Genomic DNA, 16,523 nt, shown 5'->3' with positions numbered 1-16,523 from the left:
TGGGGTGGTGATAGGTCTTGAGAGGGCTTCTTCAGCACAGACTGAGTCCTCGAGCTCATGCCCTATTGGCATTTTGTCCCCATCATAGGGACAGCTGGTAGCGTAGTGGTTACTACAGTAGTTGGTCCTAGTCACTGTTCACTAAGCTTTCCACTGCACTTGTGTTTTACACTGTTTTGTAACCATCATTTGCGAGGAGGTTTCATTAGTACATTTACATTTATTAATTTAGAAGACACTTTTCTCCAAAGTGAAGTGCAGTAATTATTAAGTACAGCTTCTAGCATAGTGGTTAGAGCTGCTCTCTTTGGACCCACAGGTCCATCTCACCTCTGGCTGTAGTAACCTTAAACAAGGTACTTACCCTAAATTGCTCCACAGAAATTAACCAACTGTATAAATGATTGTAGGTAGATTAACACTGTAAATTACACACACACACACACACACACACACTTTCTGAACCGTTTGTCCCATACGGGGTCACAGGGAACCGAGCCTAACCCGGCAACTGAGGGCGTAAGGCCGGAAGGGGAGGGGACACACTCAGGACAGGACGCCAGTCTGTCGCAAGGCACCCCAAGCAGGACTGGAACCCCAGACCAACCGGAGAGCAGGACCCGGTCCAACCCACTGCACCACCGCGCCCCCACACTGTAAGTTACTTTGGAGAAAAGTGCCAGCTAAATGAATAAATATAATGTAATCTCTGGTGTCTTGGCTGCCCCCTACAAAAGGTTTTTAATGCAGCTCCTTCATCAGGTTGTCCTTTCTCTGCATGGAGGAAATCTGAAAAGCACATGTCAGCTGCCTTCATGTCACACAGAAAACCACTAATACATCACTTCTTGGAATTTCTGCCACTCCTACAGAAAGCTGCAGCCCAGTCAAGAGCCTGCATGACAATGTCCTGCACCAAGTCAACCATCATTATCTCCTCTGTGCTGGGTTCTGTAGCAAACTGTCCCAAGACCTTCTCCACTGCCCAGATGTACCCCTACCATGCTAGCAAGGTATTCCCCAGAGCCCAGTGCATTCAGAGAATTCAGGTGCTCTGTCCCAGCAATAAATATGGTAACCTGCATGCAGAGTTTAGAAAAAAACTCCTTGAGGAAAAGGCAGTGGGTGTTAGAAAATTAAGACACACAAGGGTTTAGATCCCTGATACTGAAGTGCTGATCCGTGTTATTCACCTCACCGAGCCTTACAAAGTGCATAAACAACCTCAGTGTAATTAAATCACATTGGAGAAGATCTTCTGCTAAGAATCTGAACAATGAAATGGGCAGTGCAAAAAAGGGCAGTTCAGGAAGTCAGGAGGTCAGCAGCCATGCAGTGGTTCTCTCTACCTGTGCTTGCTAACCGCTGTGGCCTCCTTCTGCTCCAAACAACTATGAGCTATGTGTGGGACCATCAGTGCTCCATACTGAACACACATACAGGATGTGTGTATCACTGTCCTTTAACTGACTCCATGTGTGTGCTGATTTGGTTATGTGTCCACCCTTCTCAGGCCTCCATGCTCCAGGAGGTCAGTGCCCATGGTTGCATGTCATCTGGTCTCTCACTGACAAAGACAATGGCATGATGGCAGACTGGGAGGGGAGCAGCATCCCTTGGTGACCAATGTCCCCCATCCTGGGACAACTTAACCTGCCTGGTTCAGTCCTCTCTGTGGGAGGTTGGTATGATGACCTGTCCCTATTAAAGATAATAAACACATTTCTGGATTCCTTATAGTCCTTGTAAGCTGAGTACGCAGCGCTGACCTCAAAGCACAGGTGCCTCCCATGGCCCACAGTCCCATGGCCTGGCTGTGGATACCTTTTCACAGTGAAACTACTGGACACCCCACATGTTACTGGCAGACAGAAAGAAACATAATATATCTAAATATTTTCAGTACAGACAACCATGAGAGCAACATAAATTAAAAGCAAGTGTCGTATTCCTGAATTGTTACACAGTCATAAAGGTACGTTTTGTGTAAATGTTTGGACAACTGAGGTTTAGTGTTTTTTGTTTCAGCCAGTAACTGGTGTAGCGACAGACAGGTAGATACATACATACAAACATGCATGTGTGTGCAGAGGGTTTGAGTTACTGGCCATGATGGACAGAAGTTTGTTTAGAGTCCTTTTCTGCACCACTTCCTCCAGAGAATCCAACTCCCCAGACTGAGCCAATTATCCTCGGTAGTCTATTCAGTCTGTTGGAGTCACCTGTAGAAACAGCACTGGTCCAGCACATAAGGGCTGAAACCACTGCAACACACTGGTAGAAAATCTGCAGCACTGACCTACAAATTCCAAAAGACCCAAGTCTCTTTGGGAAGTGAGGGCAACTCTTGCCCCTTTTATACAGTCTCAGTGTTGACAGAGTCCAGCAGGTTGTCCAGATGTCCCACAAGTATTTCTACTTTCCCATTTTCTTTCCACTAAAGGTCAATGAACACAGTGGATGCTTGTACCTCCTGATGTACACCACCTTCTCCGTAGACTTTCTGATCTTGAGCTGCAAGTGGTTCTATTTGCACCACAGAACAATGTCCTCCACTATGTTGCTACTCTTGTCCTCCTGTCCATCCCTGATGCACCCAGCTAATGCTGATTATCTAAGAACTTCTGTAGATAATACGACTCAATGTTGTGTCTAAAGTTCAGGGTGTACAGGGTGGACAGGACAGTAGCCAAAAGTGATCCTTCAAGGGTTGCCATACTACTCATACCCCTGTCTGGCACACAGCCAGGTAGTATACCAGTCAAGTAGTCCATAATTCAGGACAACAGATGTGTCCACCTGCAGTGACTGAAGGTTCTCTCCCAACAGCCCAGATTATAAAATGTTTAAGACACTGGAAAATCTAGGGAACATGATCCTCACAGCACTGCCTGCCTTGCCCAGTTAGGAGGAAGCTCTGCTCAGCAGGTAGATGATGGCATTCCTTTGTTAATAAAAAATACTTTGTAAGGCTTGTGTTTTAGATGAAGGTTGACAAGGACAACAACAACAATAACAATAATAATAATAATAATAATAATAATAATACCAATCAGCATCAACAACCGCTTCTCCCGATCGCAGCGAGCTGGAGCCTACTAAGCAACACAGGCCTGCCACACAGCGGGCACCGGCCAAACCTGCTGCCCCAATAATAATAATAATAATAATAATAATAATATTATAGCATGGAGGCACAGTGAGTAATGCTGCTGCGTTACAAAGGGTGAGCTGTTCAGTCCTAGGTTCCAATCCGGTTCAGTTGATGTAGTTTGCATGTTCTTGTAGTGCGTGGTGCTCTAATTCCCTCCCACAGTCCAAAGACATGCAGTCTAGGTGAACTGGTGATGCTACATTTCTCATAGTGTTGGAATGGGTGAGTGTGTACGTGTGTGGCTACCCCGCGAATCGATGAACTAGTGTCCTGTCCGGAGTGTACCCTCCGCCGCCTTGCACCCAATGCTTCAGGGATAGGCTCTGGACCACCACAACCCTGAATCAGGAGAAACGGTTATTGAAAATGTGGCCTTCTTCTTCTTCTTATTATTATTATTATTATTATTATGGGGGCGCGGTGGGTTGGACTGGGTCCTGCTCTCTTGTGGGTCTGGGGTTCGAGTCTGGCGCAGTGGATTGGACCGGGTCCTGCTCTCTGGTGGGTCCCACTTGGGGTGCCTTGCGATAGACTGGCGTCCCGTCCTGGGTGTGTCCCCTCCCCCTCCAGCCTTACGCCCTGAGTTGCCGGGTTAGGCTCCGGTTCCCCGTGACCCCGGATGGGACAAGCGGTTCAGAAAGTGTGTGTGTGTGTGTGTGTGTGTTATTATTTTCCACGAAAGAGGAGAAATGCGTTTCGTGCTCCGTACGGTTTGGCCCAGCGCGCTCGCGCTTCACTCGTCACTGCCACGTGACTTCCTGTTATCTGATCTGACGGGAACAGCAAAGGAAAGTAACTGCGAACAGTGTGACAATGTAAGACCTGGACACGACTCAGTCCCAGTTTGATTGTCCCTGCACGCTCTCAGGTAAAACAGTGTAGAGTGAATGAGCGGTAACCGCTCAAAGACTCCTTTTTACCCAGTTTCTCTTCCACTCCTTCATTACGCGAGAGTAACATAACACAAACTCACTGACCCGGCGGGTACCGGCGTGTGTGTCGCCGATGATGATGTCGCCGGTGTCCTCAGTGTTACTGTAGTGTAGAATAAATGTGTGTGTAAGTCCGCTGGGGAACACTCCAGTTCGCTAAACAGTTTATATTTACTGAGCGGTGGAAACCGTTTGTGAAAATGACACCCTAGACAGTGACACCCCCGCACGTGACCACCTTACTCCGGGGGGCAGGCAGGGCTCTTCAGACACTGCTTCTCATTTAAATGTATTCATTTAATTGACAATTGACACTTGTCTCCAAAGCAACTTACAGTGCTAAAATAATTACAGTTATTTACATATTTATACAGCTGAGTAGTTTCACTGGGGCAATTAGGGTATGTAAATTGGTTAAGGGTGCTACAGCTAGAGGTAGGAGTTGAACCTGTGACATTTGGGTGCAAAGGTAGTGGGTCTAACTAACACACTACCATCTCATCACTCGTAGCTGTCGGGCCTCTCAGTTTCAGAGACGCCATGATCCTCCATTTCTGCCCCCACTGTGGCACCAAGCTGCAGGCCGGATTCAAGTTCTGCCCTTCCTGCGGGGAGAAGCTTCCCTGCGACGGAGACACTGAGTCCCAGACCGCCCAGAAGCACAACGTGAACTCCTCGAAGCTCTCAGACATGACCGTTGGAGGTAGGAAGACAGACCCAGGTTCTGTGAATACTTTTCCGAAAATAAAGACATGAGTAACGGTCCCACGGCCCAGTGGTAAGCAGGGCTGGGCCAAGGGGGCACTGTGGAGCTCAATTTACTACCTGATTTACACTTTCTTTAAAGCATGAAGTGGGTGGATTTTCAATGTTTAGTCAGGCTGAAAGGTGGGATGCAGACTGTCTTTGTCCCTGTTTTATTTAGGCACTGCCCTTAGCCGCCCCCCAATGCACAGGACTCGCCAGGCTGCATCTAGGGGTGGGCGACAGGGTGGCATCAGCTCCCAGATTGCACCACCTCTTGCTTTGGCCCAGGATCCTCTGGTCACAGGTGAGGTGTGGAAACCTTGTGGGGTAGAGCTGTACTATACTGTGGTAACACGCCTCCTTGTCTGGTCCTCATAAAGATGACTTTAATAACTCCTACTAAATGACCACTGGAAAGGTGCATTTATTCATTTAGCAGGCGCTTTTCTCCAAAGCGACGTACAACTCCTAGGAAATACAATTTGTGCATTTGTGCATGAATCAATGTACATCACACGAGTAGCTGCATAAAACTTTATCTATATATCGACAATTCCTTCCTAGTAATTATATATATATATATCGACAATTCCTTCCTAGTAATTATATATATATATATATATGTAATTACTAGGAAGGAATCGTCAATATTATATATATACACACACACACACACACACACACACACAATCTCACACAATGTATATATACAGTATACTGTATGTAGTACGTGGGGACGCTTCAGCAAGTCAAACACAACTCATACAGCAGCATTCTGTATTAGCTGTAGTGGTTTGATGGCAGTAGCTGGAAGGCCAGACAGGAGAGAGTTGCAGTAGTCCAAGCGGGATATCACCATGGCCTGGACAAGTAGTTGCACAGAGTTTGTTGTGAGATAAACAGAGTTTTAAACTCTGTGTCCTTGCAGTTTCATTAAATCTGCCCTAAAGAAACTTCTCACATTGGTAGGTCAGAGCACTTGGCCCTTGGTGTCACCACAGAAACTCCAGGTGTCCTCAAAAGTGAAACAGGAAAAGGACTTGAGCTCAGAAGCCCTGATGACAGGGGGCAGCAAGTCATCATCTGCAGGTGAGCACTGCCTTGTGTCTCCCACGGTGTGCTGCACTCGCCGCACTGGAATACGCAGCGCAGTGTGCAGTGTGTAAAAGATTTGAGAAAGCTTGCAGACTTCTATATGTACCTAACTGTTGTTTAAGGATTCATGAAGTGGCTGTTTCAGTTACTCATGGCCTTCATGTAACAGCATCCCATACTATAAATATACACTGCAGCTCTTATGTAAATTCTTTTTTAGCGGAGGGCTTAAAAATTCAGTACAACAGCATTTGTTGTTGGTTTCGTGGTCATTTGACAACAGGTGAACAAGGAGTTGATGTAAGAACACCGGTGGTCTTTGCTCTATATTAAATGTAAATGTTATTTCAAGCCCCAAGCCCCTGTTTTTAAAGTGACCAGTGAAATACAGTTTTTGTGCAGTTTTCATTAGTACACAACAGTTCAACAAGGTGTCATAAAACAGTCATAAAAAGTTCAGATAATACAAACAATTAAAATAAAGCCAGAAAGTTGCATTATTTCATCCAGTAGTTTTTAGAGAAAACCAGTCAATCTATGGTAAGGCCAGTTGTTGTACAGCTCTGAATCGCTGCAGGCTGCTCTAAAGACACCTGGATAAAAACACGATTGGAACATTAAAAGTGCATTTTAAAAAACATGTAAGAGATGTTCTGTGTGTTCCTTCTCCTGAGGGTGTTTCTAGAGTTGTTGTTTAGTTTACAAACACAACACTCATTCTGGTGGCTATTATAATAGTATCCTCAGAGATTAAACCCTGTTCAATAATAATAATAATAATCATACTTCATAAATTCCCCTGGGAAAGTTCTCTCTGGCTGCTGCAATGGCACCAAACACATTATAGAGCGCTCTTCTCACGCAGTGACACAGAGTGCTTTAACACAAGCATAAGGCAAGAAAAACAGATACAAAGAAGGCAGTCGACTAATGGCTACCATAATAAAGTAGTTTTATAGAGCTATAAGTATGCCTACTGGCCACCGGGGAAAGGAACAAAAACTCCCAACTGAAAAAAACCTCTGGGGGTCCATGGACCAGTGGTTGCCCACCCCTCCTGGGCATTCTAGAAAGTAACAATTCTAAGCCAGTGTAACAAGTAATAATGATTATGTTGCTAAATGGCATCTTGGATCCCCAGCTCAGCATGGAACGTCTCCATGTCTTTGGACTGTGAGGAGACCTGATGAACACAAGAACATGTAAACTCCATACATACTGAGCGGGGATTGAACCTGTGGGATCTTGTACAGTCCAAGTACTGTATCAGCCCAACTGCTGTCACTGGTGTCCCACCCTGGGCATATCATATTTAGTCTTGTGCCCTTGCTTCCAGGACATGCTGCAACCCTGACTTTGACAAGTGGTTAAGGAAACTTGAGTTGGTGAGTGAGAGAGAGAGAGAGATAAAAGGAGGTTTGAAAACCAGGTAAAACACATGCTGTGCTCCACACCTGCAGCAGAAAAGGAAGCAGTGTTCTGTGTTTTTAATCCAAAAATAGAAATATGACATATTCAACAGTGAAACATTTCTTCAAAATGAGACCCACAGTTTAAACCAGAGGTTGAAACAATAGGTTTCTTAAAAATTCAACCAAATATAAATAAAAATATAATTTGGGCAAAAAAAAGTCTTTGGAGCTTGAAATGTGCTTTCCCATCATTGCTCAAAATCAATAATTCGACCCCCTCAGAAAGTATATTCAACTAACGATTTTGATGAACAAATAGTCCCTGTATTTTGAGGAATATGTGCATTTGGAGGTTATCAGCTGATTTTTTCCAAGTTGAGTATGATGCGGGGGTACAATAGTATCCCTCCAATTTCTGTAACCATTTGTTCTGAGCAGAGTCCTAGTGATCTGGACCCTGTCCTGGAAGGATTGGGTGCAAGGCTGAGGGGTTCACCCTAGACAGGATGTCAGTCCATTGCAGGGTAGCCACACATGTACATACTCACTACAGACAATTTAGCATCATCAGTGTACTTGAACTGCAGGTATTTGGACTATGGGAGGAAACTGGAGCATCCAGAAGAAACCCATGCAGACAATGGGAGAACATGCAAACCCCACACAGACTGAGATCAAACCCATGTTCTCTCGTACCACCCAGGTCCTGTAAGGTGCCTGTGCCTTGCCACCCTGTTACATTGTTATTCAGTATTCTCTCTTGTCTTTTGATGACCTGTATTTTCAGCTCAAAGCCCTGAAGCCTCTTCATCTCCACAGAAGCGAAAGAGGGGGTCCCTGGTAGTGAAGCAGGAGGAGGCGCTGAGCCCTTTGCCCTCATCTTCCAGCTCCACTAGATCGCCCTCTGCTGGTGAGCAGCCTGCTGTCATCTACTTGCCCCTCTTTGAGGGCTCCATTCCTGCTCTTGGGGGGACATAGTGTGCCAGTTTTTGTCCACCCTCTCTAAGTGAGTTGTGTTATGGAGAAGTTGGTTGGGTGGAGCACTGAGTGGCCTGGGGAGTTACCCTTAGTGCTCCTCAGGACCAGATCTTTGCTTCACACATTATTAGAACAAGCAGCATGTGAAATTGGAACCCAAGAGAGTGTAGAGAGGCAGTCAACAGAAAGAGGGAGCGGAAGTGGGGTTCCAGAGTCATGGCATGCCACCGAGGGGTCGCCACATGTTGGTCCTTATCTGTTTCTTCCTGTCATCCTGCTTGCCCTTCATCGCAGCCAAAGGCAAAGCAAAGAAAGCAAAACGGGTGAACTCCCTGGAGCCACTGCCTGAGAGCGAGCAGTTGAGTGACACAGCTGGCAGGAAGTGGATACTGCTGGAACTCTTGAGTCAAAATGAGGCGGAGCTTGTCTACGCAGGTGAGGTGGTCCCGCTGTCATCGTCAGAGGAGACACAGGTCTGTAGGGAGACGTCCCCTTCACCACTGTATTTCTGTCTCCTGTGACCCTGCAGTCCAGCAGGTGACCGCGAGAGGGTCCTCACTGGGCTACGAGTACATCCTGAAGCTGGTGAGTGGCAATGTGATGGTCACACTGCCCACCATGTGTCTGTGCTGTTTCCCATCTGAACATTTTTATTTGTTGTCATTTGTTGTAAATTTCAGGATGTTTTTCCTCACAGTCCCTTTGGGGACTAGCAGAACCAGCCACAGTGCAGTAAGTGCTGTACCATGTTGACTTTGGGTCTAGAAAAGCTCTTCGTTCTCATGACTTTGTCACATTTTTTCTTCACTGCTTTATTTCACTCACACACACACACACACACACACACACACATTCTCGGAACCGCTTGTCCCATACGGGGTCGCGGGGAACCGGAGCCTACCCGGTAACACAGGGCGTAAGGCCGGAGGGGGAGGGGACACACCGAGGACAGGACGCCAGTCCGTCGCAAGGCACCCCAAGCGGGACTCAAACCCCAGACCCACCGGAGAGCAGGACCGTGGTCCAACCCACTGCGCCACCGCACCCCCATCTATGAAGCATTAGTGGAATATAAGCCTCATGTTACGTCAAATCATTAGATACATTCGTTTAGCTGTCACCTGTGTCCACGGCAACATGAAATGTTCAGCTACTTACCCCGATGTACTTGTTTCTACATCAGAGTAATTTTTACTGTATTACTTCAGGGCAAGTACCTTGATCAAGGGTAGTGCAGCAGCAAATGGAATTTGAACCCTGATCCTTTGGGTTCAAAGGCAGTGTGTTACTCTCTCTGACCCCCATCCCTCCAGACAGAACTAAGAACCTTTCATGTGACTATGCAGTTTTGGTCCTGGTAGCAGTTGCACCTTAGCTTGGTATTTACATTGTATTTACACTAGAATGAACACAGCTGTGTGTGTACCTCCTGCTGAGTGTCTTCCAGTTGATCGTCCAGTGTATCGTGCTCCTGTCCCCAGGGTGCCAAGGATGGGAGGATCTTCAACGAGCAGAACTTCCTGCAGAGAGCGGCCAAGCCTGCATCAGGTGAGGAGGCAGCTCTGAGAGCTCCCTTTGGGGTAACAAAGGGGTTCGTGAGGTGTCACAGTCTCACTGTTTGTCAGAGCACAACATGTCTGTCCCTTTAACTGTATGAGCCTGTGGTTAAGATGTGTGTGCCCAGCATCACCATTGAGCTTCGTAACGTTGCCCCCCCTACAAACAGCACAAATGAAGAAAGCCTTATGATTCATTAGTGCTACATTTGTGCCATTTTGTGCTGTAAAAATTAGAATTTGAGCCGTTCCAATTTTTGAGATATTAACATTTATTTTGGAAGTGATGTCACTCCAGCTCCCCTGAAATGCTCCAGGAACTCAGATTTGGGCTCATTCATTTGAGCTACATTTGTGCCCATTTGTGCAGTTCAGACTGCGGTCCTATCTCTTTTACTTTTTCAGATATACAGGGTAGTATTTTGTGTGATGTACTGCGTATGTAAGCTTAGTTTAAAAGTATTCATAACAACAATCATTTAGTCCTGACTAGTTTGCAAATTTTCCAGATTCTTTGTAAAGTTGTATTTTTCATTGTCATGCCTGTAATTTTAACTATAGGCTTTCAGGGAGACGTTACCGCCAAAGTCAAATAACTTCAAAACATGTACAAGAGAACGAGCAATTTTTTCTATTAAGTCGGCATTGTTTCACAGAACAACACATGAGTAGTGTACACAGGCCGCTGGAAACATTGCAGTGAATTTGTACGTTTTGAGTTCTGTTGTCGTCAACATTAACAGTTGTTTTTTTCCCACTCGTTGTGTTGACCTTGGTAAATCAATACTGTTCATTGAACAGCAGCAGTTTTTCCATTGTGTCTGGCCACAACTTGGACCGGTGAGTGAAGTGGCACAGGTAAAAGTATTGGCAGTTACGGACTGCAAGTCGTAATGTACATGTTATAATATTGCCAGAAATAATGTGTCATATAATCACTAATACCTGAAATCTGAGATACAGCAGTGATGTCGTGTAATATATCCCTTAATATTTAAGAAGCAATGGAACTGCGGTTCGAACAACAGAAATCGGCGCAAACGTAGCACTAATGAATGAGCCTGAAATCGAGTGTCTGCGGCATTATGGGGGGCTGGTGCCGTCACTTCCAGTGTAAACAACCTCCATTGTCTCTAAAAGGTAGCACTAACGAAAAATATGCCTCTCTTTATTTGTGTCATTTGTAGGGGGGGCCATCTTTACGGTTCCGGGTGACATCACACGAAATACTATGCTTTTTGTATCTGAAAAAGTTAAAGAGATGGGACCACGGTTCGAACGGCACAAATCGGCACAAATGTAGCACTAACGAATGGGCCTGAGTTTGAGTTTTTGTGGTATTGTAGAGGGGCTGGAGTGAGGTCACGTGTCATGTAAACAACCATGTATATCTCCAGAAACAAAGGAGGTAGAATCGCGGTTTAAACATCACAAACGGCACAAATTAACTAATGAATGAGCCCTAATTCTAGTGTCTGCAGCATTGTAGGGGGCTGCTGACATCACTTCCAGGGTAAACAATCTCTATTATCTCCAGAAGTAACAGAGATGGAACTGAAGTTTGAACAGCACGAATTGGCACAAATGTGGCACAAATGAACGAGCCCAAATTCGACTTTCTGCAACATTGTAGAGGCTGGAGTGAGGTCACTTCTGAAATAAATAAATGTTAATATCTCAAAAAAATGCAATGGCACAAATTCAAATTTTTACAGCACAAAACGACACAAATGTAGCACTAACGAATCATCAGGTTTTCTTCATTTGTGCTGTTTATGGGGGAGCCAACTTCACAGAGCTTCACTATTGGGAATCTCAGACATTCTGCTCATTGTCTATTGTCTCCCCCTAGTGGAGAAGTGGAAGAAGCTCAACAAGATGAACTTCCTGGGCATCCCTGTCTGCGAGGGCTTTGGACTGCATGCAGACACATACCGGTGTGTGTGAGTGAGTGAGTGAGTGAGTGAGTGAGTGAGTGAGTGAGTGAGTGAGTGAGTGAGTGAGTGAGTGAGCCCGTTTGTTTGCTTCCTGTGCTTTATACGTAGACTCCTGTGGCTCCACAGGTTCCTGATCTTCCCCAATATGGGCCGGACCTTGCAGTCACTCTTGGAGGAGCAAGGAGAGCTGCTCTCCCAGAAGGCCGTGCTCCAGCTTGCCTGCCATATGGTGAGTTGATCTCTTGCCTGCTGGAGACTGGCTCATGTGGTGGGTGGTCCCCTAGACATCATGGGGAGGTAGCAGGATGTTGGACAAACTCAACATAGTTCACTTTAATAATGACATAAGGATAAGGGTGGAATGAAGGACATTCGGACAATGAAATATTAGCATGGTCATTTTTTCTCATGTTGCATTCGAGTTGCTCAGACTCACGGTCCTCCTGTGACCATACTGACCAGGGTTCTAGACCCTCGTGTTGCTGTTTAACTCTGCTGGTGATTCTCATCTGTCTCCCCTAGCTGGATGTGCTGGAGTACATCCATGAGAATGAATACGTACACGCAGACATCCACGCTGAGAACGTGTACGTGAACCCAGCAGACACCACACAGGTGTGTGTATGTCATAACACGCCAGTGCAGCCCCAGAGCACTGCCACACCTCACCCTGTACATGCCTCCTAGGTGTACCTGGCAGGGTACTGCCACGCCTTCCGCTACTGTCCAGGAGGGAAGCACGTGGAATACCGAGAGGGCAGCCGCACACCACACGAGGGTGCCATGGAGTTCATCAGCATGGACTTGCACAAAGGAGTTGGTGAGGCCTTTGGTCTGCCATCGACAGTCTTCTGTTGGCTTTGAGCAGTAGGACATTGTAAAATGTCCTTTTTTTTACTCACACACTGGGTCCTTATGTTACACATGGAAATGGTAGAAATTTTTGAAGATACCAGTTTTTACAATTATTCACTTTTTTCAGAAAGTTTATTTCTGTCTGTTATGATTTGTGTTTACTGACTGAGACGACAGATGGCAGTAAATAAAACAGTAGTGTGGAACCACCTTAATTCACCTCACTTCCTTGGTGTTTACTTCTCCTGTTTCATATTCCTCAGTGTAAATAACAAGATGAAGAACTTTGAACATGTCTATGGAATGAATTGTTCATCAGTCAGCATTGAATAGAAGTTTATGTTTTTTAATTTTGAGCCATTTTAATTTAATTTTCATTTTGTTACACAAAGTGAATATACATTAAAACAAAAAAGTCTTAAAGTATTTTCGTTTTATTAATATCCAACATTTTCACAGAAGTTAAAGAGGGATGTGTGTAATTATTCACCTTTTATTGACTGTTACTTAGTGGTTAGGGACTTTGGAGTTACAGACAGAATTCTGAGCAGACTTGTAGTCTCAGTAGTGTTTGTAAGTTGAGAAGCTGCGGTAACTGTCAAACACAGGTGCTTTGAACTGCAGGACATTAGGCAGCTACTTTTTGACCAACAACTACCAGCTACATTTGTCAGTGTGTCCTGGCAATGTACACATACACAGCTGCTTTCTGAGAGGTAAAGCCGCACTGCACCCTCTTGCTTTCAGGCCCTTCACGCCGCAGTGACCTCCAGGCTCTAGCCTACTGCATGCTGCGGTGGCTGACTGGACACCTGCCCTGGAGCGCACTGACCAACAGCCCATCCAGGGTCGCCGTGGAGAAGGAGAGGTGAGGGAGGTCAAAGATCAGAAAGCAGATGGATGGCAGTCACCACTCAGGGGTCACAGATCTTGCTTGGTTCACACAGGTATGTGAATGATGTCCAGGCCCTGCTGAGACACTGTTTCGGGAAGAAGATAGTTCCAGGTGAGTCACTGTATGGCCCCTGATAGAGAAATTAACTATCTGAATATATAATTATTAACCAGTAGTCATCTGACAACTTTACAGTGATTTACCCATTTATGCAACAAGGTCATTTTTACTGCAACAGTAAGGGGAGTCAGGGGAGCTACAGCAGGTAGTGGGATTCAAACTCGGATCCATCAGATTGTAAGCTGACAGCTTGAACTGGTTTGTTACCACCTGCTGGCCAAACCCGTAGTACCAGAGGCCTGTGAAAAACTCCACCTGGCTGGTGGCATAGCCCTTGAGTCACCTGCTCATGCATCCAGGTGCTGTGCAGCTCTACCTGTCCCAGGTTATGGCACTCCAGTACACTGAGCAACCAGACTACCAGCAGCTCCGGGAGGGTCTACAGGAGGCCTTGAAACAACAGGGGGCATCACAACACCAGCCTCTTGACATGAAGGTAAGGGCACCGTCTGGGTGTGAGTGACTCTGTGACCATACCGCCTCTCTGCTGTGCCCTGTTTTCGGAGAAATAGCATCTCCTTGACCGATTTTCTTTTGTGAGTGAGAGAACCAAACACTACCACACTGCTACTGACCCCTAACTAAAAAGATTTTTCTTTCTAGCTCTGACCAGCACAAATGAAGATCCAGGTGAAGCTCCTGCTGTAAGACAGTCCAGCTGCATCCTGGGCTCCTGTGGTCCTGCAGTCATGTAATTCTTTACAGTTCTAACAGGCTAGCTCACTGGGAGAGAGACAGAGAGTGTGGTTGTCCCTCTAGCACAGGTGGGGGCAGGGTTCTCTGGATTTAAGTTGTTAGTGTTTGTTCAGGGTTTACAGAGAGGGGAGTTTTCAATATTTCCATTTCATTATGGTAGATTTTTATGAGGTTGTATGAATTATGGGGGTATATGAATTATTGGTCTTGACCTGGGAGATTAACCGCCTGTTCATAATTTAAGCTTTTAAGTGTTTTCCACAACTGTTTTAGTCTTTGCTGTGTTTTTAAAGTTTTTGTAAGACACTGAATTAAAAGGTTTACTATATTTTGACCACAGAGTACTAGTTAGTCCTAATCACTAAGCTTTCCACTGCACTCATGCTTTACACCCTTTTGTAGCCAACATTTGCAAGGGGCTTTCATTAGTACATTTACATTTATTAATTTAGGAGACACTTCTCAAAGCTGTATAAATGGGTAAGTAATTGTAAAGGTAGCTTAATGTTGTAAATCGCTTTGGAGAAAAGTGTCAATAAATAAATGTAATGTATTAACTAGTATTTAACTGACTCCTTTATTCAAGGTGATTTATAATTTTACTTACACTACAGTAAACTACATACAGTCAGCCACACATCTATTCAGTACAGCACTGAAACATGCACACACTAAGGGCAATTTACAGTCTCCCTCTGCCTGAAATACATGTCTTTAGACTCTAGTAGGAAACCAGAGCAGCTGGAGAAAACCTACACGTGAATGTGGGGAGAGCATGCAAACTAATGAGCGAGACTCAAACCCAAGTCCCAGTGCAGTGTTGTTAGAAACCCACGCTACCTACATTCGAAACTGTAATTACGTGTATGCAATACATCTTTCTTCCACTAGAGGGCTCATTGTCAGCCTGTATATGTCACTTATATTTGGTCTTTGCAACACTTGGATTAAATATTTAGTGGCAAATTTTGTATCAATGTCATGGAAATAGTTTATGTAACAGAAGCGGTGTCTCTCCTGCCCAGGACAACATGTTTGGTGCGCAGTGAGGACAGCTATATGTGTCCTATTCTGATGGAGACCTGAGCCACATCTTCGAGCTACAGCCGTCATTAGATGTTTCACCAGATGGTTCTCAGGGCACACAGTAACACTGGCTCACACTCACGCCTTACTGTGGTACGGTTGACCTGAACTGATTGAGCTGCTCAGAGAATGACAGCGAGTTAAACAGTGTCAGCAAACAGACACACTGACACTGGTGGACAGTGGTGTTTAGTCTCCAGCTACTGCCACAAAGGGGCAGTAGAGAGAAAGGTGTTTGGAGGTGGAGGGTGATGGAGCTCGGGAGGGGGAGGTAAGATAGGGGCAGACAGTGCCCCCCCCCGAAGGTCACCTATTCTTAGTAGAAGAGGGTCGCTGGAATTAATTGGGCAACATGAGGGTACAGTGCCCTCCGCAGGACATACGGCACACACGTGTGACAGGTTGGGCGCAAGGACCTTGTTACCTCTCCCTGGGCATGTGAACTAAGTCCTTGTTGGGGAGGCAAGCTGGAAACTCCCACTGCAGGACTCAGTGATGTTTCACAGGCTGGTCTAACAAAGTTGAAAATGTCTGTGGCTCTTTCATTATGTCTATATTTAAATGTCCCTTCTGACCACTGAAAAGAAGGCAAAGGAAACATCAACATCCTCTCACACACACACACCCAAAAACAAGCAACAATTTTTTGCTACACGAAGCTGTGAGGGGTTGACCTACATGTCCACTGGGAACAGTGCTGTGATTTGGTCTGATCTTGTCTAGTCTGGGGTAGGCTTAGATACAAATATCCGGATATTTTTTGAAGGTATTTAGAAGTTTTTGGGATATTTAAAATTTTTTGAGATATTTAGAAAAATTAAGCATAGTTTTGAGTCTACTTTGACGGTTTCTCTGAATTTCCTTCAGTTTTACTGAGCTGGCAAGCTAATCATCCAGCAGCTTTACTATTTCATAATGTATCCCACAATGCCTGGTGCAGTCCAACATGGAGGATACAGATCATGACAACAGGCAAACCCCCAAAGCTCAAACTTCCAGTACTAGTACAACAGTAAGGGAAAACGAAATGGTGTCCCTTTTAGATCGTCTCAAAGCTCCA

The 16,523-nt window shown here is 45.4% G+C and overlaps 1 protein-coding gene across 2 annotated transcripts; it reads left to right on the top strand.

The window, feature by feature from the left end:
• Positions 1 to 3,920: 3,920 nt before the first annotated feature.
• vrk3 (VRK serine/threonine kinase 3) lies at positions 3,921 to 14,852 on the top strand. Of its 2 annotated transcripts, none has more exons than XM_018751405.1 (16): positions 3,921 to 4,022; positions 4,614 to 4,789; positions 5,012 to 5,137; positions 5,803 to 5,922; positions 8,128 to 8,250; positions 8,613 to 8,753; positions 8,848 to 8,903; positions 9,800 to 9,866; positions 11,727 to 11,811; positions 11,938 to 12,040; positions 12,334 to 12,426; positions 12,499 to 12,631; positions 13,414 to 13,534; positions 13,614 to 13,672; positions 13,981 to 14,117; positions 14,285 to 14,852. In XM_018751405.1, the coding sequence occupies exons 2-16, from the start codon at positions 4,627 to 4,629 to the stop codon at positions 14,288 to 14,290; spliced, it is 1,533 nt and encodes a 510-aa protein (XP_018606921.1). In that variant the 5' UTR covers positions 3,921 to 4,022; positions 4,614 to 4,626; the 3' UTR covers positions 14,291 to 14,852. The 2 variants fall into 2 exon arrangements, with proteins under 2 accessions (XP_018606921.1, XP_018606920.1); XM_018751404.1 differs by having other exon boundaries at positions 4,598 to 4,789.
• Positions 14,853 to 16,523: the final 1,671 nt, after the last annotated feature.

This window comes from Scleropages formosus, chromosome 1 (genome assembly GCF_900964775.1).
Source record: "Scleropages formosus chromosome 1, fSclFor1.1, whole genome shotgun sequence".
NCBI classification, from domain to species: Eukaryota; Metazoa; Chordata; class Actinopteri; order Osteoglossiformes; family Osteoglossidae; genus Scleropages; species Scleropages formosus.
This window is presented reverse-complemented; position numbering and strand designations above follow the sequence as displayed.

Excerpts from the sequence above, each read along its gene's own strand:
- vrk3 (XM_018751405.1), top strand. The coding sequence starts at position 4,627 with ATGATCCTCCATTTCTGCCCCCACTGTGGCACCAAGCTGCAGGCCGGA. Across the intron at positions 9,867-11,726 it reads AGCGGCCAAGCCTGCATCAG|TGGAGAAGTGGAAGAAGCTC; the intron begins GTGAGGAGGCAG and ends GTCTCCCCCTAG. Across the intron at positions 12,427-12,498 it reads ACCCAGCAGACACCACACAG|GTGTACCTGGCAGGGTACTG; the intron begins GTGTGTGTATGT and ends CATGCCTCCTAG.